The following is a 26,104-nucleotide window of genomic DNA, read 5'->3' on the forward strand; positions in this document are numbered from 1 at the left end:
GCTTTTTGGGTCATTTTTGCAACATGCCATATTATGGTGTTTTTGGTTGTTTATGCAACATTCTATGCTATGGCGTGTCTCAGCACGCTAAGTTATGCTATTTTAAGTTGTTTTAAGCTGTTTTTGGGACAGGTCATTTTTGGACATTTTTGCCATACTATAGCCTTGCTTTTTGGGTCATTTTTGCAACATGCCATATTATGGTGTTTTTGGTTGTTTATGCAACATTCTATGCTATGGCGTGTCTCAGCACGCTAAGTTATGCTATTTTAAGTTGTTTTAAGCTGTTTTTGTGACAGGTCATTTTTTGACATTTTTGCCATACTATAGCCTTGCTTTTTGGGTCATTTTTGCGACATGCCAAATTAATGTGTTTTAGGAGGTTTTTGCAACATTCCATGCTATGGCGTGTCTCAGCACGCTAATTAATGCTGTTTTAAGTTGTTTTAAACTGTTTTTGGGACAGGTCATTTTTTGACATTTTTGCCATACTATAGCCTTGCTTTTTGGGTCATTTTTGCAACATGCCATATTATGGTGTTTTTGGTTGTTTATGCAACATTCTGTGCTATGGCGTGTCTCAGCACGCTAAGTTATGCTATTTTAAGTTGTTTTAAGCTGTTTTTGTGACAGGTCATTTTTTGACATTTTTGCCATACTATAGCCTTGCTTTTTGGGTCATTTTTGCGACATGCCAAATTAATGTGTTTTAGGCAGTTTTTGCAACATTCCATGCTATGGCGTGTCTCTGCACGCTAGGTAATGCTATTTTAAGTTGTTTTAAGCTGTTTTTGGGACAGGTCATTTTTTGACATTTTTGCCATACTATAGCCTTGCTTTTTCGGTGATTTTTGCAACATGCAATATTAATGTGTTTTCGGCAGTTTTTGCAACATTCTTTGCTATGGCGTGTCTCAGCACGCTAATTAATGCTGTTTTAACTTGTTTTCAACTGTTTTTGTGACAGGTCATTTTTTGACATTTTTGCCATAGTATAGCCTTGCTTTTTGGGTCATTTTTGCAACATGCCATATTATGGTGTTTTTGGTTGTTTATGCAACATTCTATGCTATGGCGTGTCTCAGCACGCTAAGTTATGCTATTTTAAGTTGTTTTAAGCTGTTTTTGTGACAGGTCATTTTTTGACATTTTGCCATACTATAGCCTTGCTTTTTGGGTCATTTTTGCGACATGCCAAATTAATGTGTTTTAGGCAGTTTTTGCAACATTCCATGCTATGGCGTGTCTCTGCACGCTAGGTAATGCTATTTTAAGTTGTTTTAAGCTGTTTTTGGGACAGGTCATTTTTTGACATTTTTGCCATACTATAGCCTTGCTTTTTCGGTGATTTTTGCAACATGCAATATTAATGTGTTTTCGGCAGTTTTTGCAACATTCTTTGCTATGGCGTGTCTCAGCACGCTAATTAATGCTGTTTTAACTTGTTTTAAACTGTTTTTGGGACAGGTCATTTTTTGACATTTTTGCCATACTATAGCCTTGCTTTTTGGGTCATTTTTGCAACATGCCATATTATGGTGTTTTTGGTTGTTTATGCAACATTCTATGCTATGGCGTGTCTCAGCACGCTAGGTTATGCTATTTTAAGTTGTTTTAAGCTGTTTTTGTGACAGGTCATTTTTTGACATTTTTGCCATACTATAGCCTTGCTTTTTGGGTCATTTTTGCGACATGCCAAATTAATGTGTTTTAGGCAGTTTTTGCAACATTCCATGCTATGGCGTGTCTCTGCACGCTAGGTAATGCTATTTTAAGTTGTTTTAAGCTGTTTTTGGGACAGGTCATTTTTTGACATTTTTGCCATACTATAGCCTTGCTTTTTCGGTGATTTTTGCAACATGCCAAATTAATGTGTTTTAGGCAGTTTTTGCAACATTCTTTGTTATGGCGTGTCTCAGCACGCTAATTAATGCTGTTTTAACTTGTTTTAAACTGTTTTTGGGACAGGTCATTTTTTGACATTTTTGCCATACTATAGCCTTGCTTTTTGGGTCATTTTTTCAATACCCGAAATGTGGCTGTTGTTTGCAGTTTTTGCAACATTGTTTGCTATGGCGTGTCTCAGCACGCTAATTAATGCTGTTTTAAGTTGTTTTCAACTGTTTTTGAGACAGGTCATTTTTTGACATTTTTGCCATACTATAGCCTTGCTTTTTGGGTCATTTTTGCAACATGCCATATTATGGTGTTTTTGGTTGTTTATGCAACATTCTATGCTATGGCGTGTCTCAGCACGCTAAGTTATGCTATTTTAAGTTATTTTAAGCTGTTTTTGTGACAGGTCATTTTTTTGACATTTTTGCCATACTATAGCCTTGCTTTTTGGGTCATTTTTTCAATACCCGAAATGTGGCTGTTGTTTGCAGTTTTTGCAACATTGTTTGCTATGGCGTGTCTCAGCACGCTAATTAATGCTGTTTTAAGTTGTTTTCAACTGTTTTTGAGACAGGTCATTTTTTGACATTTTTGCCATACTATAGCCTTGCTTTTTGGGTCATTTTTGCAACATGCCATATTAATGTGATTTAGGCAGTTTTTGCAACATTCTTTGCTATGGCGTGTCTCAGCACGCTAAGTTATGCTATTTTAAGTTGTTTTGTGCTGTTTTTGTGACAGGTCATTTTTGGACATTTTTGCCATACTATAGCCTTGCTTTTTGGGTCATTTTTTTCGATACCTGAAATGTGGGTGTTGTTTGCAGTTTTTGCAACATTCTTTGCTATGGCGTGTCTCAGTACGCTAATTAATGCTGTTTTAACTTGTTTTCAACTGTTTTTGGGACAGGTCATTTTTTGACATTTTTGCCATACTATAGCCTTGCTTTTTCGGTGATTTTTGCAACATGCCATATTAATGTGTTTTAGGCAGTTTTTGCAACATTCTATGCTATGGCGTGTCTCAGCACGCTAAGTTATGCTATTTTAAGTTGTTTTAAGCTGTTTTTGTGACAGGTCATTTTTTGACATTTTTGCCATACTATAGCCTTGCTTTTTGGGTCATTTTTGCAACATGCCATATTAATGTGATTTAGGCAGTTTTTGCAACATTCTTTGCTATGGCGTGTCTCAGCACGCTAATTAATGCTGTTTTAAGTTGTTTTAAACTGTTTTTGGGACAGGTCATTTTTTGACATTTTTGCCATACTATAGCCTTGCTTTTTGGGTCATTTTTGCAACATGCCATATTATGGTGTTTTTGGTTGTTTATGCAACATTCTATGCTATGGCGTGTCTCAGCACGCTAAGTTATGCTATTTTAAGTTGTTTTAAGCTGTTTTTGTGACAGGTCATTTTTTGACATTTTTGCCATACTATAGCCTTGCTTTTTGGGTCATTTTTGCGACATACCAAATTAATGTGTTTTCGGCAGTTTTTGCAACATTCTTTGCTATGGCGTGTCTCAGCACGCTAATTAATGCTGTTTTAACTTGTTTTAAACTGTTTTTGGGACAGGTCATTTTTTGACATTTTTGCCATACTATAGCCTTGCTTTTTGGGTCATTTTTGCAACATGCCATATTAATGTGATTTAGGCAGTTTTTGCAACATTCTTTGCTATGGCGTGTCTCAGCACGCTAATTAATGCTGTTTTAAGTTGTTTTAAACTGTTTTTGGGACAGGTCATTTTTTGACATTTTTGCCATACTATAGCCTTGCTTTTTGGGTCATTTTTGCAACATGCCATATTATGGTGTTTTTGGTTGTTTATGCAACATTCTATGCTATGGCGTGTCTCAGCACGCTAAGTTATGCTATTTTAAGTTGTTTTAAGCTGTTTTTGTGACAGGTCATTTTTTGACATTTTTGCCATACTATAGCCTTGCTTTTTGGGTCATTTTTGCGACATACCAAATTAATGTGTTTTCGGCAGTTTTTGCAACATTCTTTGCTATGGCGTGTCTCAGCACGCTAATTAATGCTGTTTTAACTTGTTTTAAACTGTTTTTGGGACAGGTCATTTTTTGACATTTTTGCCATACTATAGCCTTGCTTTTTCGGTGATTTTTGCAACATGCCATATTATGGTGTTTTTGGTTGTTTATGCAACATTCTATGCTATGGCGTGTCTCAGCACGCTAAGTTATGCTATTTTAAGTTGTTTTAAGCTGTTTTTGGGACAGGTCATTTTTTGACATTTTTGCCATACTATAGCCTTGCTTTTTGGGTCATTTTTGCGACATGCCAAATTAATGTGTTTTAGGCAGTTGTTGCAACATTCCATGCTATGGCGTGTCTCTGCACGCTAGGTAATGCTATTTTAAGCTGTTTTAAGCTGTTTTTGGGACAGGTCATTTTTTGACATTTTTGCCATACTATAGCCTTGCTTTTTCGGTGATTTTTGCAACATGCAATATTAATGTGTTTTAGGCAGTTTTTGCAACATTCTTTGCTATGGCGTGTCTCAGCACGCTAATTAATGCTGTTTTAACTTGTTTTCAACTGTTTTTGTGACAGGTCATTTTTTGACATTTTTGCCATACTATAGCCTTGCTTTTTGGGTCATTTTTGCGACATGCCAAATTAATGTGTTTTAGGCAGTTTTTGCAACATTCCATGCTATGGCGTGTCTCTGCACGCTAGGTAATGCTATTTTAAGTTGTTTTAAGCTGTTTTTGGGACAGGTCATTTTTTGACATTTTTGCCATACTATAGCCTTGCTTTTTGGGTCATTTTTGCGACATGCCAAATTAATGTGTTTTAGGCAGTTTTTGCAACATTCCATGCTATGGCGTGTCTCTGCACGCTAGGTAATGCTATTTTAAGTTGTTTTAAGCTGTTTTTGGGACAGGTCATTTTTGACATTTTGCCATACTATAGCCTTGCTTTTTCGGTGATTTTTGCAACATGCAATATTAATGTGTTTTCGGCAGTTTTTGCAACATTCTTTGCTATGGCGTGTCTCAGCACGCTAATTAATGCTGTTTTAAGTTGTTTTCAACTGTTTTTGAGACAGGTCATTTTTTGACATTTTTGCCATACTATAGCCTTGCTTTTTGGGTCATTTTGCAACATGCCATATTATGGTGTTTTTGGTTGTTTATGCAACATTCTATGCTATGGCGTGTCTCAAGTTATGCTATTTTAAGTTGTTTTAAGCTGTTTTTGTGACAGGTCATTTTTTGACATTTTGCCATACTATAGCCTGTTTTTGGGTCATTTTTCAATACCAAATTAATGTGTTTTACAGTTTTTGCAACATTCCATGCTATGGCGTGTCTCAGCACGCTAATTAATGCTATTTTAAGTTGTTTTCAAGCTGTTTTGGGACAGGTCATTTTTGACATTTTGCCATACTATAGCCTTGCTTTTTGGGTCATTTTTTCACATACCAAATTAATGTGTTGTTAGGCAGTTTTGCAACATTGTTTGCTATGGCGTGTCTCAGCACGCTAATTAATGCTGTTTTAAGTTGTTTTCAACTGTTTTTGGGACAGGTCATTTTTTGACATTTTGCCATACTATAGCCTTGCTTTTTGGGTCATTTTGCAACATGCCATATTAATGTGATTTAGGCAGTTTTGCAACATTCTTTTGCTATGGCGTGTCTCAGCACGCTAATTAATGCTGTTTTAACTTGTTGTTTTAAACTGTTTTTGGGACAGGTCATTTTTTGACATTTTGCCATACTATAGCCTTGCTTTTTGGGTCATTTTGCAACATGCTATATTATGGTGTTTTTGGTTGTTTATGCAACATTCTATGCTATGGCGTGTCTCTGCACGCTAAGTAATGCTATTTTAAGTTGTTTTAAGCTGTTTTTTGTGACAGGTCATTTTTTTGACATTTTTGCCATACTATAGCCTTGCTTTTTGGGTCATTTTTTCAATACCCGAAATGTGGCTGTTGTTTGCAGTTTTTGCAACATTGTTTGCTATGGCGTGTCTCAGCACGCTAATTAATGCTGTTTTAAGTTGTTTTCAACTGTTTTTGGGACAGGTCATTTTTTGACATTTTTGCCATACTATAGCCTTGCTTTTTGGGTCATTTTTGCGACATGCCAAATTAATGTGTTTTAGGCAGTTTTTGCAACATTCTATGCTATGGCGTGTCTCAGCACGCTAATTAATGCTGTTTTAACTTGTTTTAAACTGTTTTGGGACAGGTCATTTTTGACATTTTTGCCATACTATAGCCTTGCTTTTTGGGTCATTTTGCAACATGCCATATTAATGGTGTTTTGGTTGTTTATGCAACATTCTATGCTATGGCGTGTCTCAGCACGCTAAGTTATGCTATTTTAAGTTGTTTTAAGCTGTTTTTGTGACAGGTCATTTTTTGACATTTTTGCCATACTATAGCCTTGCTTTTTCGGTGATTTTTGCAACATGCAATATTAATGTGTTTTAGGCAGTTTTTGCAACATTCTATGCTATGGCGTGTCTCAGCACGCTAAGTTATGCTATTTTAAGTTGTTTTAAGCTGTTTTTGTGACAGGTCATTTTTTGACATTTTTGCCATACTATAGCCTTGCTTTTTGGGTCATTTTTGCGACATGCCAAATTAATGTGTTTTAGGCAGTTTTTGCAACATTCCATGCTATGGCGTGTCTCAGCACGCTAATTAATGCTGTTTTAAGTTGTTTTCAACTGTTTTTGGGACAGGTCATTTTTTGACATTTTTGCCATACTATAGCCTTGCTTTTTGGGTCATTTTTGCAACATGCCATATTATGGTGTTTTTTGGTTGTTTATGCAACATTCTATGCTATGGCGTGTCTCAGCACGCTAAGTTATGCTATTTTAAGTTGTTTTAAGCTGTTTTTGTGACAGGTCATTTTTTGACATTTTTGCCATACTATAGCCTTGCTTTTTGGGTCATTTTTGCGACATGCCAAATTAATGTGTTTTAGGCAGTTGTTGCAACATTCCATGCTATGGCGTGTCTCTGCACGCTAGGTAATGCTATTTTAAGCTGTTTTAAGCTGTTTTTGGGACAGGTCATTTTTTGACATTTTTGCCATACTATAGCCTTGCTTTTTCGGTGATTTTTGCAACATGCAATATTAATGTGTTTTAGGCAGTTTTTGCAACATTCTTTGCTATGGCGTGTCTCAGCACGCTAATTAATGCTGTTTTAACTTGTTTTCAACTGTTTTTGTGACAGGTCATTTTTTGACATTTTTGCCATACTATAGCCTTGCTTTTTGGGTCATTTTTGCAACATGCCATATTATGGTGTTTTTGGTTGTTTATGCAACATTCTATGCTATGGCGTGTCTCAGCACGCTAAGTTATGCTATTTTAAGTTGTTTTAAGCTGTTTTTGTGACAGGTCATTTTGACATTTTGCCATACTATAGCCTTGCTTTTTGGGTCATTTTTGCGACATGCCAAATTAATGTGTTTTAGGCAGTTTTTGCAACATTCCATGCTATGGCGTGTCTCTGCACGCTAGGTAATGCTATTTTAAGTTGTTTTAAGCTGTTTTTGGGACAGGTCATTTTTTGACATTTTTGCCATACTATAGCCTTGCTTTTTCGGTGATTTTTGCAACATGCAATATTAATGTGTTTTCGGCAGTTTTTGCAACATTCTTTGCTATGGCGTGTCTCAGCACGCTAATTAATGCTGTTTTAAGTTGTTTTCAACTGTTTTTGAGACAGGTCATTTTTTGACATTTTTGCCATACTATAGCCTTGCTTTTTGGGTCATTTTTGCAACATGCCATATTATGGTGTTTTTGGTTGTTTATGCAACATTCTATGCTATGGCGTGTCTCAGCACGCTAAGTTATGCTATTTTAAGTTGTTTTAAGCTGTTTTTGTGACAGGTCATTTTTTGACATTTTTGCCATACTATAGCCTTGCTTTTTGGGTCATTTTTGCGACATGCCAAATTAATGTGTTTTCGGCAGTTTTTGCAACATTCTTTGCTATGGCGTGTCTCAGCACACTAATTAATGCTGTTTAAGTTGTTTTCAACTGTTTTTGAGACAGGTCATTTTTTGACATTTTTGCCATACTATAGCCTTGCTTTTTGGGTCATTTTTGCAACATGCCATATTATGGTGTTTTGGTTGTTTATGCAACATTCTATGCTATGGCGTGTCTCAGCACGCTAAGTTATGCTATTTTAAGTTGTTTTAAGCTGTTTTTGTGACAGGTCATTTTTGACATTTTGCCATACTATAGCCTTGCTTTTTGGGTCATTTTTCAATACCGAAATTAATGGCTGTTGTTTGCAGTTTTTGCAACATTGTTTGCTATGGCGTGTCTCAGCACGCTAATTAATGCTGTTTTAAGTTGTTTTCAACTGTTTTTGGGACAGGTCATTTTTTGACATTTTTGCCATACTATAGCCTTGCTTTTTGGGTCATTTTTGCAACATGCCATATTAATGTGATTTAGGCAGTTTTTGCAACATTCTTTGCTATGGCGTGTCTCAGCACGCTAATTAATGCTGTTTTAACTTGTTTTAAACTGTTTTTGGGACAGGTCATTTTTTGACATTTTTGCCATACTATAGCCTTGCTTTTTGGGTCATTTTTGCAACATGCCATATTATGGTGTTTTTGGTTGTTTATGCAACATTCTATGCTATGGCGTGTCTCAGCACGCTAAGTTATGCTATTTTAAGTTGTTTTAAGCTGTTTTTGTGACAGGTCATTTTTTGACATTTTTGCCATACTATAGCCTTGCTTTTTGGGTCATTTTTTACATGCCAAATTAATGTGTTTTAGGCAGTTTTTGCAACATTCCATGCTATGGCGTGTCTCAGCACGCTAATTAATGCTGTTTTAACTTGTTTTAAACTGTTTTTGGGACAGGTCATTTTTTGACATTTTTGCCATACTATAGCCTTGCTTTTTGGGTCATTTTTGCGACATGCCAAATTAATGTGTTTTAGGCAGTTTTTGCAACATTCCATGCTATGGCGTGTCTCAGCACGCTAATTAATGCTGTTTTAACTTGTTTTAAACTGTTTTTGGGACAGGTCATTTTTTGACATTTTTGCCATACTATAGCCTTGCTTTTTGGGTCATTTTTGCAACATGCCATATTATGGTGTTTTTGGTTGTTTATGCAACATTCTATGCTATGGCGTGTCTCAGCACGCTAAGTTATGCTATTTTAAGTTGTTTTAAGCTGTTTTTGTGACAGGTCATTTTTTGACATTTTTGCCATACTATAGCCTTGCTTTTTGGGTCATTTTTGCGACATGCCAAATTAATGTGTTTTAGGCAGTTTTTGCAACATTCCATGCTATGGCGTGTCTCAGCACGCTAATTAATGCTGTTTTAACTTGTTTTAAACTGTTTTTGGGACAGGTCATTTTTTGACATTTTTGCCATACTATAGCCTTGCTTTTTGGGTCATTTTTGCAACATGCCATATTATGGTGTTTTTGGTTGTTTATGCAACATTCTATGCTATGGCGTGTCTCAGCACGCTAAGTTATGCTATTTTAAGTTGTTTTAAGCTGTTTTTGTGACAGGTCATTTTTTGACATTTTTGCCATACTATAGCCTTGCTTTTTGGGTCATTTTTGCGACATGCCAAATTAATGTGTTTTAGGCAGTTGTTGCAACATTCCATGCTATGGCGTGTCTCTGCACGCTAGGTAATGCTATTTTAAGCTGTTTTAAGCTGTTTTTGGGACAGGTCATTTTTTGACATTTTTGCCATACTATAGCCTTGCTTTTTCGGTGATTTTTGCAACATGCAATATTAATGTGTTTTAGGCAGTTTTTGCAACATTCTTTGCTATGGCGTGTCTCAGCACGCTAATTAATGCTGATTTAACTTGTTTTAAACTGTTTTTGGGACAGGTCATTTTTTGACATTTTTGCCATACTATAGCCTTGCTTTTTGGGTCATTTTTGCAACATGCCATATTATGGTGTTTTTGGTTGTTTATGCAACATTCTATGCTATGGCGTGTCTCAGCACGCTAAGTTATGCTATTTTAAGTTGTTTTAAGCTGTTTTTGTGACAGGTCATTTTTTGACATTTTTGCCATACTATAGCCTTGCTTTTTGGGTCATTTTTGCGACATGCCAAATTAATGTGTTTTAGGCAGTTTTTGCAACATTCCATGCTATGGTGTGTCTCTGCACGCTAGGTAATGCTATTTTAAGTTGTTTTAAGCTGTTTTTGGGACAGGTCATTTTTTGACATTTTTGCCATACTATAGCCTTGCTTTTTCGGTGATTTTTGCAACATGCAATATTAATGTGTTTTAGGCAGTTTTTGCAACATTCTTTGCTATGGCGTGTCTCAGCACGCTAATTAATGCTGTTTTAACTTGTTTTAAACTGTTTTTGGGACAGGTCATTTTTTGACATTTTTGCCATACTATAGCCTTGCTTTTTGGGTCATTTTTGCAACATGCCATATTATGGTGTTTTTGGTTGTTTATGCAACATTCTATGCTATGGCGTGTCTCAGCACGCTAAGTTATGCTATTTTAAGTTGTTTTAAGCTGTTTTTGTGACAGGTCATTTTTTGACATTTTTGCCATACTATAGCCTTGCTTTTTGGGTCATTTTTTCAATACCCGAAATGTGGGTGTTGTTTGCAGTTTTTGCAACATTGTTTGCTATGGCGTGTCTCAGCACGCTAATTAATGCTGTTTTAAGTTGTTTTCAACTGTTTTTGAGACAGGTCATTTTTTGACATTTTTGCCATACTATAGCCTTGCTTTTTGGGTCATTTTTGCAACATGCCATATTATGGTGTTTTTGGTTGTTTATGCAACATTCTATGCTATGGCGTGTCTCAGCACGCTAAGTTATGCTATTTTAAGTTGTTTTAAGCTGTTTTTGTGACAGGTCATTTTTTGACATTTTTGCCATACTATAGCCTTGCTTTTTGGGTCATTTTTGCGACATGCCAAATTAATGTGTTTTAGGCAGTTTTTGCAACATTCCATGCTATGGCGTGTCTCTGCACGCTAGGTAATGCTATTTTAAGTTGTTTTAAGCTGTTTTTGGGACAGGTCATTTTTTGACAGTTTTGCCATACTATAGCCTTGCTTTTTGGGTCATTTTTGCAACATGCAATATTAATGTGTTTTAGGCAGTTTTTGCAACATTCTTTGCTATGGCGTGTCTCAGCACGCTAATTAATGCTGTTTTAAGTTGTTTTCAACTGTTTTTGAGACAGGTCATTTTTTGACATTTTTGCCATACTATAGCCTTGCTTTTTGGGTCATTTTTGCAACATGCCATATTATGGTGTTTTTGGTTGTTTATGCAACATTCTATGCTATGGCGTGTCTCAGCACGCTAAGTTATGCTATTTTAAGTTGTTTTAAGCTGTTTTTTGGGACAGGTCATTTTTTGACATTTTTGCCATACTATAGCCTTGCTTTTTGGGTCATTTTTGCGACATGCCAAATTAATGTGTTTTAGGCAGTTTTTGCAACATTCCATGCTATGGCGTGTCTCTGCACGCTAGGTAATGCTATTTTAAGTTGTTTTAAGCTGTTTTTGGGACAGGTCATTTTTTGACATTTTTGCCATACTATAGCCTTGCTTTTTGGGAGATTGTTGCAACATGCAATATTAATGTGTTTTAGGCAGTTTTTGCAACATTCTTTGCTATGGCGTGTCTCAGCACGCTTAATTAATGCTGTTTTAACTTGTTTTAAACTGTTTTTGGGACAGGTCATTTTTGACATTTTGCCATACTATAGCCTTGCTTTTTGGGTCATTTTTGCAACATGCCATATTATGGTGTTTTTGGTTGTTTATGCAACATTCTATGCTATGGCGTGTCTCAGCACGCTAAGTTATGCTATTTTAAGTTGTTTTAAGCTGTTTTTGTGACAGGTCATTTTTTGACATTTTTGCCATACTATAGCCTTGCTTTTTGGGTCATTTTTTCAATACCCGAAATGTGGGTGTTGTTTGCAGTTTTTGCAACATTGTTTGCTATGGCGTGTCTCAGCACGCTAATTAATGCTGTTTTAAGTTGTTTTCAACTGTTTTTGAGACAGGTCATTTTTTGACATTTTTGCCATACTATAGCCTTGCTTTTTGGGTCATTTTTGCAACATGCCATATTATGGTGTTTTTGGTTGTTTATGCAACATTCTATGCTATGGCGTGTCTCAGCACGCTAAGTTATGCTATTTTAAGTTGTTTTAAGCTGTTTTTGTGACAGGTCATTTTTTGACATTTTTGCCATACTATAGCCTTGCTTTTTGGGTCATTTTTTCAATACCCGAAATGTGGCTGTTGTTTGCAGTTTTTGCAACATTGTTTGCTATGGCGTGTCTCAGCACGCTAGTTAATGCTGTTTTAAGTTGTTTTCAACTGTTTTTGAGACAGGTCATTTTTTGACATTTTTGCCATACTATAGCCTTGCTTTTTGGGTCATTTTTGCGACATGCCAAATTAATGTGTTTTAGGCAGTTTTTGCAACATTCCATGCTATGGCGTGTCTCTGCACGCTAGGTTATGCTATTTTAAGTTGTTTTAAGCTGTTTTTGGGACAGGTCATTTTTTGACATTTTTGCCATACTATAGCCTTGCTTTTTCAGTGATTTTTGCAACATGCAATATTAATGTGTTTTAGGCAGTTTTTGCAACATTCTTTGCTATGGCGTGTCTCAGCACGCTAGGTTATGCTATTTTAAGTTGTTTTAAGCTGTTTTTGGGACAGGTCATTTTTTGACATTTTTGCCATACTATAGCCTTGCTTTTTCAGTGATTTTTGCAACATGCAATATTAATGTGTTTTAGGCAGTTTTTGCAACATTCTTTGCTATGGCGTGTCTCAGCACGCTAGGTTATGCTATTTTAAGTTGGTTTAAGCTGTTTTTGGGACAGGTCATTTTTTGACATTTTTGCCATACTATAGCCTTGCTTTTTGGGTGATTTTTGCAACATGCAATATTAATGTGTTTTAGGCAGTTTTTGCAACATTCTTTGCTATGGCGTGTCTCAGCACGCTAATTAATGCTGTTTTAAGTTGTTTTCAACTGTTTTTGAGACAGGTCATTTTTTGACATTTTTGCCATACTATAGCCTTGCTTTTTGGGTCATTTTTGCAACATGCCATATTATGGTGTTTTTGGTTGTTTATGCAACATTCTATGCTATGGCGTGTCTCAGCACGCTAAGTTATGCTATTTTAAGTTGTTTTAAGCTGTTTTTGGGACAGGTCATTTTTTGACATTTTTGCCATACTATAGCCTTGCTTTTTGGGTCATTTTTTCAATACCCGAAATGTGGGTGTTGTTTGCAGTTTTTGCAACATTGTTTGCTATGGCGTGTCTCAGCACGCTAATTAATGCTGTTTTAAGTTGTTTTCAACTGTTTTTGAGACAGGTCATTTTTTGACATTTTTGCCATACTATAGCCTTGCTTTTTGGGTCATTTTTGCAACATGCCATATTAATGTGTTTTAGGTTGTTTTTGCAACATTCTTTGCTATGGCGTGTCTCAGCACGCTATTTTATGCTGGTTTAAGCTGTTTTAAGCTGTTTTTGGGACATGTCACTTTTTGACATTTTTTGCCATACTTGTTTGGGTCAATTTTGACAAATTAGTATACTATAAAATTTTTGTGTCATTTTGGGTCCATTTTGATGACAAAAAAATACTATCATGTTTTTGGCATGTAATATGATGTTTGGTGTTGTTTTTGTTAAATTTTAACGACATACTTCATATGACATGTTTTGTTAAAATTTGGGTCATTTTGATGACATACTATACTATGCATTTTTGGGTCTTTTTGAGTCAATTTTGACGACAAACCATGCCATGATGTTTTTCGCTAATTTTTGACGGCATATTATGATGTTTTATTGTCATTTGGGGTCATTTTTTACGACAGTCAATTTTGATGACATACTACACTAATACGCTTTTGGGTTATTATGCTATTTTGGATGACAGTATACTATGACCTTTTATGCTATTCCTAACTACATCCTATATTAAGTATATATTACTCTCCTGATATTAAATCATGCTCTGAAATCTTGTTTCACTGTAGAAAATTACAATAACGAAGTCTTTTCATTGAAACCTGTTTGAATTCTGACAGAAGAATCAAAAACAAAATGAGCTAAAGGCTGCAGCTCAACTGGGCTGAATACATCTCAGTCCTCATCCACAATCCAAGACTCAGCAAAAGAAAAGACACACACTTAAACCTTTCATCAGCCAACACAAACTACAAATCAGACGCCAGCCAATCACGCATCATGGTGATTACAAATGCAATCAATCAATCTTTTTTAAATCGTCAAAGGAGCTGAACATGGAACCTTTTTTGATGTCCTAATTTGACATTTCTTCTAAACAGTCGGCTTAAATTCCTACCATTCACACCGCAACACTTTCTAAAAGGTCAGTGCACAAGAATTCATAAAAGAAAAAAGAAAAGCTTTTAAAGCTGTTGCAAGAACCAAGTTACCTCATTGTTACAGCAACAGAGCCTTGTAATCAAAGCTATGGATACCAGTGACTTCCATCAATTATCCACACATCAAAAACCCAAATTTCAAGGGGTAATCAAAATATCACCCTGGATAATCTCACTTTAATTGAGTTTGCAAGTTAACTGATTAATAGGTGTCATTTCTGGAAATGCTCATGCACATACACACAATAAACTAAACATTAGATGAGTTTTTCTTCTGTTTCCCCTTCTCTGGTTTAAATCAGTAAGAAGGGAAACATCAAATGAAGAAAAATGAACAGACCTCCAAAAAACAGCTGATGAATAGTAGCCGGAATAAAACGCACACGGGTGTAAACACATTTCAGAGTTTAGATATGGCATGTGAGGACGGCAGGAAAGTTTCCCTAAAACACAATAAGCCCAGAACGGATGCAAAGTTAAATAAAGTAGTTATTCTCAAATTTATTGAAGTACTTTTAGAATTAAGTTAAGTATGGAACTGTTTAAATAAAGCCAAATCAAATATGTTATAATGACGTTAAATAAAGCACTGTTGGGGAAAAGTTACAGAAAACACTGTTTAAGTAAAGCTAAATAAAGTGATGTTATTATGAGTTTAATAAAGCCTAAAGAGCCTTTTTTCTTTTCGTTTTTGTGTCTGTGAGACAAAGAGAACTAAGGCCAGTCTCATGCCGTTGGTTTAAAAGAAAACATATCACAACGACTTTACGATCAATGTTTGCAATATAGTTATTTTATACATCCCATGTAGAAAGACTCGATACATTGAGTATAATTTATATATCGCCACTTTTGGTGCAGTTTTGCAATAATTTACTAAGAGTAGGGTGAGATGGTTATAGATTATGTCACATCTCTGTGCATGTGTTAGGGTTAAATCTACCTCTCTGTGTATCTGTGCGTGTTCTGCTGCTTACCCGTGCGTCATACTCCAGGACAAACGGAGGGATGTCGATCTGCTCGGGTCTGATGCAGGTGAAGAGCTGCTGCAGGTTGTCCAGGTAGCGAACCTTGTCCTTCATCCCCGACACGCTGAAGGTGGTGAAGAACCACGTTGAGACCTGAAAGAGGCCGTGGAAAGATGAAGAAAGAAGAGAGGAAACAAGAAAGGGACACTTCATCAGTTATAGATGGCATTTGATCTTGATTTACCAAGATATTAATCTTGCCATAACCCACGAAGAAGAAACTAAACACAACTTTATAAGCAACAACAGAACTAGATTAAGTATAATGAACCTTTAATGATCCCTAAGGAGAAGTTTGGCAAATGAAGCAAAAAGTTCTGCGTTTCCAGTAAACAACAAAGAAACAGATATAAACCAGAAAGCACTCAGCGAGCTCATATCTACGCCAAAGCTACAAAATTCTCTAAATATGTTTTTTTTAACAACAGGAAAACATTTAGAAGTTTTGATTTTGCACCTGGACCAGGATTAGCACCAAAATCCACAGTGTGATGGACATCCATATTGATTTTTGGATGATATCTCATGCTGGGAATGTTTGTCCAAAGAGAAAATTATCCAGAATTTCAAATGAGGCAGACACATAACCACCAAACTATTTAAAATGATAAGGTTACCGTAAAGGACTAATTCTGCAGGGATAATGTGCTGCTTGCATCATGCATTTACTGTAAGAGTCATAATAAATGTTTTAAAAAGTTGCCAATGACTAATTATGGTATAAGTGGATTTGAACATACTGTGTGTCTCAATAGAAATTAGTGTATAAAGGAATATGAAACGTAAATGATTACTTGCCAAAAAATGCAGTGACAAATTAAATTGAAAAGTATGACCAACAATTCTACTTTGAATACTACTATTAACATTTTAATTTTCAGTGCTTGTATCAGAAAAGCTCACAGTAACATGATCCTTTCGGCCTGAATTTAAGTTCTGTTGAAGATGTAAATAAATAAATATAGTGAGTCTCACCTTGGAGCGAAATGTTGGATGTACAAAGTAGAAGGCCTTCAAATTCTTTTTAAATCTGCAAGACATAAATCAGAATACAGAAAGGAGTGACTCAATATCCCTTAAACACAGCAGGAGAAAATCAAGTTGTGTGAAAGTGAAAACTATAAAGACGAGGTGACACAGAGGACAGGATGTTTGTTAAATCACTGTAGTTTTGTCTAAAAGTGCGGGATGCTGTCCCAAAAACGTAACTGTCATCTTAAACCCAGGAAACTTCTAACACAAAAAAAATCTAAAGCCAGTCAGTCTTCATTCAGTGCATATAGAAAAATATTCCTCTCTTTTTGTGTCTTACAGCCTGGAATCAAAACCCCGTAAATCATGTCTTTTTCCAGCTTTATTAACAAGTTTTATCTTCACAGCATTCAGTTAATGAAAAGAAGAAAAAACTGAAAAACTTGAATAACAGTCTGGAAAAGTAATCCTGATAGAGCTGCCTTTTGCTTCAGTTATATGACATTCTCGTTTGGATATGTCACGATCAGCTTTATGCACATAGATTGGAGAATTCTTTTGCGATTTTTCTTGCAGAATTGTTGAAGTTTAGTGAAATTTGCAGTGAGCGCTGATGGACTTGATTCACCTTCTTGTCCACGAGCCACTGCGTTGACACCTGAAGGTGATTGGTTACAATTTTAGGGGGAAAATTTAATTTCAAAACTTAGTGTTCGTACCACCAGGAAAAGTTTTTGTAAATCAATCTGTGGAGTGAAACTATGAAACAGTTTTTAATGTGGAGCTAAAACAATTTCCAAATACAAATCAACTTAAATTCAAGTACAAAAACATGATTTCAAAGGGATGAAGAGGGAGTTTGATAATCACCAGATGTTTACAGGCGTTACTGTTTTTTATTTGGTAACTAAATATTTATTTTTTTCCTCGCTTATCTTCCCCTTTTTTCTGTAAATAATAATGAAAAACTGTAGATATCTGATTTTGGGAATGTGGTTGTATGCACGTATGTTTAGTTAATTAGAGTATAGGTTAAAATGAATAGGAAAGCTGGTTAATTAAAATTCAATGACTGAATGAGGGGTGCGATTAAACGAGTTAGTAATTCTTCTAACTCCTTTTTGAAGAAGTAAACAAAGTCATCATATCTTTGACCATGTCTTTTGTTTCTCATTGTGTGTAAATATTTTTTTGTCTGTCTGCTTGTTTATATAATCATTTCTCTATTTTCTTTTTTACACGTATGAAATAAATCAGATTGAAAAAACAACTTTTTAAATGTGGTGGTTTATAATGTGTAAATACAGCTGTTAGAAAGTAAGATTTAATTTTTTTATTTCACAGAAACATTAGGTCAAAAAGTAAACATTTTGGCATGGTATGATTTTGTAGGCACGCTGCATGTGCTGTGTGAGGAGACTGCTTCAGGCCGGTGTTCTCCATAACAGACAACTCATTGTCTTTGTACGGTGGCTCATCTTTTCACAGCCTGGAGATATATGAACAGACAGACTTAAATACTTTGTAAAGTCTGACTTTCAGTACGCAAAAGTACTTTTTCCTCTTGTCTGTTCTACAATGAAGACACTGCTAATGCCAATCACTCAGTTTATGTTTGTTCCAAAATAAATAAAAATGTAACAGCACATCAATTTCCAGGCGAGAGCTGCCTGACCCTGAACATTAAGGACATTCTGAGTAAATCATTTATTTTTCTTGTCAACAAATCAAATGAAAAGACCAAAACCTACAATGAACTGATCCTAAGCAAATATTTTAGCCAGACCCTGATTTACAGTATTTTATTCCTCTGTGCCATAGAGATCTGCTGTTATCCAAAAACTATTAAAATCTCCTCAGTGAGCCAAACTGTTGCATCGGGTGAAATGCTTGGTTACCATCAACATGGGCACACTGGTCTATTTGGAGTCACTCCCACACTCATTGTTCTGCTGCACTAAAGAGCAACAAATGGTAAATGGACTGGAACTTGTATTTTCTCGGGCCGGACCCAAATATTCAGCCATTCAGGTAATTATTAATTGGGTAGGTATTCAGTTTTCTGTGTCAGTGTGAGCAGAACCGTAACGCAAACCCATTTTGACCTTTCACCACCCAAATGAAATCAGCTCAGAGGTGTGCGCCAACTCTTAAAAAAATCCTGTTCTTGAGATATTACAAGAATGAGCCGTGAGGCTTTTCAAGACTTTCTGAGGTGCATGGATTAAACTTTGATAGTGAATTAAGTCATTTCTTGTCGGTTGTGTGACGCTCAGAACAATTTATCCACTGTTTTAACGTGGCAATCACAGACTGACGCCACAGCGAGGGAGAGGCTCGCTGCTTCAAACTGCAAAGTAAGTCACGCAGGAAGTCACAGACACAATGGCATCAAATCCTGTCAAATTTCAAAATAAAACACCCTGTGCAGATTGTTTTGCTTTACTAAATTATCTACAGCAAGCTATGATTTATGGACATATGCACTTGTTGACAATGTTGTTGTTTTCACTCTCACTGCCAGAATAAAGGATTGCAGGTTTTAATTACTGTAGCGAGCATGAAATAAGGTCAAAATTTAGTTAAATGTTCATAGTGCCAACATCCAAAAAGAAAAACTGTGTAATACGCAACCAAATATATTCACTTTTTTCTCAACTGAGCAAAGGAGCAACAATGAAGATGGAAAAGGAAAAGCAAAGAAAGATGAAAAGCAGCAGTGAATTATGCACGCTTTGCTCATGATGTACTTATTCAGACATCCTCGCCTCGGTGTCTTCATTTTGTTTGAAATTTTAATATACAGATACAAAAATGAGCACAAATAACCAAACTGCTGATCCCCTGTGTCATCGGACTGAGGCTAACCACACCAGTAAGCCATCCCAGGTATCGCGTCTCATGAGTTTTTTCGGTGTGTACCACCCGACCTGATAACATGCTAAGCGAAACAGAGATTGGTATTGAACAGCCTAATCCACTTCAACTGACATAATTCTGAGCACAGCTTTACTTTTACCTGAAGTTAAACTCGTGAGCCGAAACAGCCTGCAAAGGAAACTCATTTTAGCCACTTGTCTCCATGATCTCATTTCCTCAGCTCATTACCAGAGGTGAGGACTGGAATTCACTGGTAAATTGAGAGCTTCACCTTCACACAAAACTGTTTATACAACGACAGTCTGGTCCCAAAACCACAGATGGTGCACCGATTCAGCCTGTCACTCTCAGACACCTCACCATCACCTCGTGAAAAAGGACACTTGAACTAATCATCTAAATGCACCGTTACCTGGCAAATAATCATGAACTCAGAGCTGGAGGTGCTGACCCCCGTCCCAGCCACTTCACCCTCGGCTGCAAACCGCCACAGTGTGCGCTGGAGGTCACGGTCCAGTGAAGCAAGACAACCACATCATTGGCAAAAAGCAGAAATGCAATCTTGAGGTCACCAGAACAGAATAAGCCAGTTAACTCGGTGATTCCCTGAAAGATGTGAGCCACAGTCTGACAGTTGAGAATTATTGTCCCTGATTTGGCAGGTCCAAAATACCCAGACGCTCAGGGTTAATGTCTGACAAGCTGAAGTAACCTAAACTATGATAACAGGCCACACACCAGCAGGTTATTTTCAAATTTCAGTGACAGACAGGTCATATATAATCTACTCAGCACTGGTTAGCGGAGAACTGACAGTGCATGTCATGGCACGACAACGACAATAACACGCCACATTTACAACAGTTGGCTCTGTCACTCCAAAGCTGCATCACTAAGCTGCATCTGCTCATATAACACAAAACAGTCGACCAACGAAGGGAGGAACTCAATCTTTTATTTGACAAACGAGCTCAGAGGGGAATCAGGAGTACTAAACCATGATGTGGAGCTTCTGCTCTGGTCCAGCGCGGCACCCTGAGGGGACGAAAATAATGATCAACCTCATCTGTCTCCTAGAGAAAGTAATCAACATCTCCCTCCTTAGCCAGACAGTTTTGGAAGCTTTTGTGTTCATGTTTGGCTTTAGTCTGCTGGTTAGGTCCTCTGGAGCCAAAATGCATCTGCAGCAAATCAATAGCTTGATGGGTTAAGCATGCTGGACATGCCAGACCAGGGATAGTGGCTCCACTGGCTGTGTAGATCGATACTGACTCGCAAAGCCAGAGGAGCGGAAACTGCTTGAGAAGTGACTTAGAAAGCTGGGACAAAAGTAGAAACAATAAGCCTTTAATAACATTTACAGAAGAAAGTTTTTGTTTATGTGAAATGTGTTCCCTAAACATGATCCGAAACACAAAGACTTTTGTGCTTCGTGCCCTGCAGAGAATAAGAACAATAAGTGCCAGAGGAAAGGCTTTGATTTGAGACTGATCTTCTGCACAATGGCTCCCAGGCCAGGTCCTTGACAGTGAATTTAACCAAGACAAAAAATGTATCATTCCAAAAAAAGTTTCACCATCCGACACCACAAATGTTAATATGTTTGCCCTAGAACATACAAAAACTACAGTTACCTCGGCCTACACTTCAGCACCACAGGTAATCTCAGCAGAGATGTGAACGGCCTGAGAGAGAAGGCAGGAACAGCTTTTCAGGCCATTAAAAGAAACATAAAATTAGACATCCCAATTAAAATCTGGATTAAAATACTGGACTCAGTTAAGCCCCTTTTCCAGTGGACAAAAGCCCCATTAACAGCCACTTATATCTGGGTTTCATATTTAATGGAAATGGTTACAATCAGCATTAACTCCCGGGTCAAATGACTCTGCAGTGGTTGAGGGTATTTATCGGCTCCAGCTCTGATCAACAGTGATGGAAATACGACATCCGGTGGACGCACTAATTTTAGCCCCAAAGCCGGCACATTGCAATGACCTACTGCTACTAAATACTGTCATTCTCTGACAAGATGTTAAACAGGGCAACGATTACGTTTGAGGCTTCATTTTGGGCCAGGATCGCCAAATAGACTTTAGTCTACAAACCAACAGTTATTTATAGGTATAAAAATTTTTTTAGTAGGAAACGTTGACTTCATTATGTTGCATTATTGCATTCCTAATATGAGGTGTGGGCTGGGTCCAGATTGACTTGCCGTCCGGACTTTGAGAAAGTCTGCTCTACAGAGATGCACCTTCAGCCAGTTGGTTCTGGGACAAAACCACAAGCAGAGCCCCCAGACAGAAACCCCATTAGACCAAACAACATTGTAATATAAAACAAAAAGAATACTTCTTGACACATTGGAAAGAATCAACCAAAAACCAGAGCAAATTGGAACACTATTTTCCCCAAACAGGTCAGCAGAATAACTGACCACAGTGACTGATCCAACTGAAATCTTTGACCAGACTCAATGAGCAGTGGCACAGCCTCGCAATCGAAAGATGCCGTCACAGGCAGGCCTGGCGTCCCAAAGGTGACAACTTAAATATCTGCCAACTTTACCAGGACATCAGAGACACGTACTCCCCACAGATAACAAACACGCACAAAGATTTTAAAAACATGACGACAAAAAACTCCCATACCTGCTGGCTGAAACAGAAATGTGCAAACACAGCAGCAAGATTTGTGGGCTGCTGTGACAGGAAGCGGGCGTCAAACGGAACAAAACCACCATGAAGACTGTTAATCCCCTGTGCATTTCTATCATTTCCTCATCGTTTGCACTGTGCTGATCTCATATCAAAGACATACTGTACACACCGAATTCTATACTTTCAACAGAAATGTCTACATTTTTATCTTAAATCAGGGTTTCGCACACAGGCATTTATTTGTAGTAACCTGCAATAATTAATACATCCGCCGCAACAAACTGATTTGATATTTTTGGATCTGGACCGTTCATGAGTGCTTTTGGAATATATGTATACTGTTCTGCTATCGACTGCATCACACTCTCAGGGTGCAGAGTGTACTCTGGACACAAACGGAGCAGCAGAACATCAGGCGCAGTGAAAATGAAACTTAACCATTCAGCTCTGACTAAATCGACAGATCAACTATCCACCCGACGACACAAAACCCTCAAACTGCTGCTGAAAGAAAAAAAAATAACTCGTGGCAAAGGATTTCCACCTGAGCTGGACACAGGATGGTAAAAAAGAAATTTGTGTGAAATTTTCTCAAAATCAGCATATGAATTTCTGAGCTGTGACCACAGTGACCTTGACCCTTGACCACCAAAATCAAATCATTTCATCCTTGAGTTAAGTGAACATTTGTACCAAAATTGAGGAAATTTCCCCTAAGACCCATTTTTGCTTATTTCCTATGTTGTTCTTTTTTTTTCTTCAGTCAAACTGTAAAGCACTTTGAATTGCATTGGATTTGTTTGAAAGATGCAATATAAATCAAACTTGATTGACTGATTTGAAGTGTTCACATTCACAAATATAGGACATCCAGCCATGCAGAGACCCTGAAAACGAAGCGTCTCAGGCCATGACTGTCGCTGCCATGGAGGCATAAAAAAGACGACTTCACTAAATCATAAAGTTGCGCCCCGTCTTTCACTGCTAAATGTCAACCCTTTTGGGAGTAACAGATTCTATGTTTTACTACTCAAATTGTTTCCTTAAGGCGACCAAAGTGCAATAATTAAGTCAAAAGTTGTACAAATAAAACACCGTAGGCTTTAAAACATTATAATCAGCCGGTTGGTGGCTGTCAGATCGTTTCTATTTCCGTCTAACCAGTCCAACCTCACACAATAATGTTCCAAGAGCCAAAGCTAAAGTTTGCAGAGAGTTTGTGGAACTTTAAATAACCTTGACATTTAAAGTTGATTACCATTACACCCCGAGCTGCGGCTCTCTGTGATGAATCAGCGACTTGCACTGAAGCGGTCATGGTTATTGGCTGAAAGGGGTTTCCCTGTTTCCGATGAAAGGGGAAGCTGAATGAAGGTGTCTTCATTCATGTTTTTGCTTTTTTTTCACACTCTTAACTCTCCTCTGTGTGACTGAAATAAACAGCTCACGACTTTTACAACCTTTATGTGACGAATGAATCATGTGAAACAAAAAGGGCAAACATCAGGAACATGTTCAAGTCTTGAGGGCCTCACTTACTGAATTTTTCCAGACAGAAGAAGGTTGAAAAAGGTGTGGTTGAAACCAAGCGAATGACCAGTCTCAAAACGCAATGAGCAGAAAAACACGGGCGTTAAAAGGTGCACAATGACTACATGGAGTTTCCCACTCACACAGGAAGCGTGTTTGGTTGTGGTTACTAGAAACTAGAAAGACAAGAACTAAAAACTCCTGATTAACGCACTGAGCGCTGCACTCTCTCTTCAAGTTAAGAATGCTCTTTTGCAAATGCCCTTTGCCCTCGTGTTTGAGTAACATTTGTTTAAAAGAAAAAAAGAAAAAGAAAAGAAAATACAGCTCCCAGGTGTTAGGGGAATGATGAAGTCCTTTTTAAACAGACTTATATATTTTTGATCTGTTTAAAACAGAAACCAGTTGTGTCACTGCTATATACTGGTATAGAGACTGATCCGGTACTGTGGAGTGACATATGCAGCAATGGTGTTACATGTAAACTAAAGTCAAGATATAGATTAATTCAGTTCAATTTTCTTCATCAAACTTATTTCACTCCTTCAAAACTACATGGGTTTAACCCCAATCCCTCACCCTTTTGTTTTAGACGAGGCCGAATTGATCATTGTAGTAAACTACAAGGCTTTTGGCAGATGATCTGTGAATCTCTCAGTGGATCCCTAAATATGACTTTTGGGCAACCTCACAGAAGCACAGAGCTCACAGAAATCTGACCGACTATCACCAAAAAATGCATTGCAATGAGACGGAAGTGCGATCTCCCACCGCCGGTTAGACTGTGGTTCAGCTGTATTTATCTAGAGAGGATAACTTACTCACTAAGGAATAAAATATGTTTTTTTTCTATAAAATATGGCAACCTTTTATCAACTACATGGAGAATCACCCATCCCACATGATAAAATAACAGCCTGCGTGATCTTCCTGTTGTCACCTCACTAGCGTTATGATACGCCATGTTGTTGTTATTAATGCTATCCTGTTTCTCATCATTTTATTTTTTTCTTTGATTGTATTGTTGTACTTGATTTCTGTGTAAATCTTTAGAGCAAATCTTTAGTGTAAATTTATTTTATTGTCCGTTAATTTATTTGTGGGTTTTTCTTAATGTAAGAAATTTTGTATGTCATTGCTCGAGCGTGCACTGTCTTTAGTGAAAATGCTTTTACAGTTTTTGCTCCGTCACCTTGGTGTCACCTTAAACTTGAATCTTTTATCTGCCTGGGGGTTTTTAAAAGAAGAATTTAGGACCCTCTGGGCACTGGATGCACATGTATGGTCTCTGAATGCTGCTAATTAGCTGTTTGTTTTAAGTTTGTTGCTTATTGCTTGAGTGTGTTTTTTGTTTTTAGCCTACTGGTTCTTTTGTGTCAAAGTCTTCATACTGACTGTCTTGACCAGGTCTCTGTTGGAAAAGAGATTCTGAATCTCAATGGGATTATACCTGGTCAAATAAAGGTTAAATAAATAAAACCAAAAATATAAATAAGCATTTTTGTACTGTCAATTTGTGACTGTGTTGTTTGTATATTTTGGGAAAAAACAAAATAAAATATTCATAAAAAAAAACAGTGCTAATAACTGCAACAGTGCTGATAGAGCTAAAAGTTAATTCATTGCTGCCCTCTATATGCAAAAACGTCCATATGAGCACGGTTCAAAGCAGCCGTGCTGAGCTGGCGTGTTAGTGTATGCACACATACTGCAAAAAGAGCGCTGCAATGTTGGGCTGCTCATGACACGACATCTTAGTGTATCATGGGATAATGCTGTGTATGTGGTGACACAGTGTATTCAGAATCAGAAAATCTAAAATTATAAAAACAATCTTTGAAGTTTCTCATCACTGATTTAGATCCAGTTTTAACTTCTGGACTGCATCTGTCCGGTGTTTGACTCAGCAACGATGACATCTCAGAGACCAATTATCATCCATATTTTGATCTTGAGATAAGTGAATCTGAAGTGAGTGAGGTTATTGCTCCTTTAGTTTCTACACTCTTTATTCTTTGTTTCGGATTTGCACCTTACTGTTAACTCTTTTACATTTCTGTGATAGTGTACATTTGTTTTTTTGCAGCCAGGTGATAATCTTTATTGTTTGTATCTTGTTTTTATTTGCACTCTTTCCTACTTTGTACTACAACTGCAGTTACACAGCTTCATCTTATCTTCAGCAATCATTATGAGGAGCCACTGAAGGCCCATTTATCGACCCAAACAAATATAATCTCAGTTTTGCATGTGAATCCTGTGAGTGTCCTATCCAGAGCTAGTTCAGAACAATAATCTGCTTCCAAACTTTGAACCCTCTGATTAAGGCTGAGTCACAGCCAATACATCACCCCAAAGAAACGCTCCAAGTTTGGGTTTCCTGTTCCAAATATGGCCGCCAGATTTCCAAAAACCCACAGTGAAACAAAAGCGTTTCAAAGCTCGTTTTGCTTTTCCAAGAGTCTAAACACAGTAACCTTGGCGGTGTCATACTGTAGCATGAACAATGTATCTGAACCCCGATGCAGCTGCAGAAGTCAGAGGAGGACGGAGTGAGAGCCAAAAAAAGGCCAAACGACGGTCAAATGACAGTCAAGCCTCACAGAAGATGCTGCTTTTATCATATCTAGCAAAAGATTTGACTCTGAGGAAGTAAGAGAAGATTTTAACCCTGCACTTTTACATTTCATTA

The 26,104-nt window shown here is 37.2% G+C and overlaps 1 protein-coding gene across 2 annotated transcripts in view; it reads right to left on the reverse strand.

Moving 5' to 3' along the window:
* Nucleotides 1-26,104, reverse strand: part of gdap2 (ganglioside induced differentiation associated protein 2) — a 59,642-nt gene that overhangs the window by 12,152 nt on the left and 21,386 nt on the right. For both annotated transcript variants that reach the window (XM_088083572.1, XM_088083574.1), the window contains exons 12-13: nt 16,343-16,397; nt 15,317-15,460 (exon numbers count right to left, since the gene is read on the reverse strand). In XM_088083572.1, the coding sequence (XP_087939698.1) occupies nt 15,317-15,460; nt 16,343-16,397 (199 nt within the window). The remainder of the gene's footprint in view (nt 1-15,316; nt 15,461-16,342; nt 16,398-26,104) is intronic.

The sequence above is a fragment of the Plectropomus leopardus genome, chromosome 10 (genome assembly GCF_026936395.1).
Source record: "Plectropomus leopardus strain MGB_pleo_1.0 chromosome 10, ASM2693639v1, whole genome shotgun sequence".
NCBI classification, from domain to species: Eukaryota; Metazoa; Chordata; class Actinopteri; order Perciformes; family Serranidae; genus Plectropomus; species Plectropomus leopardus.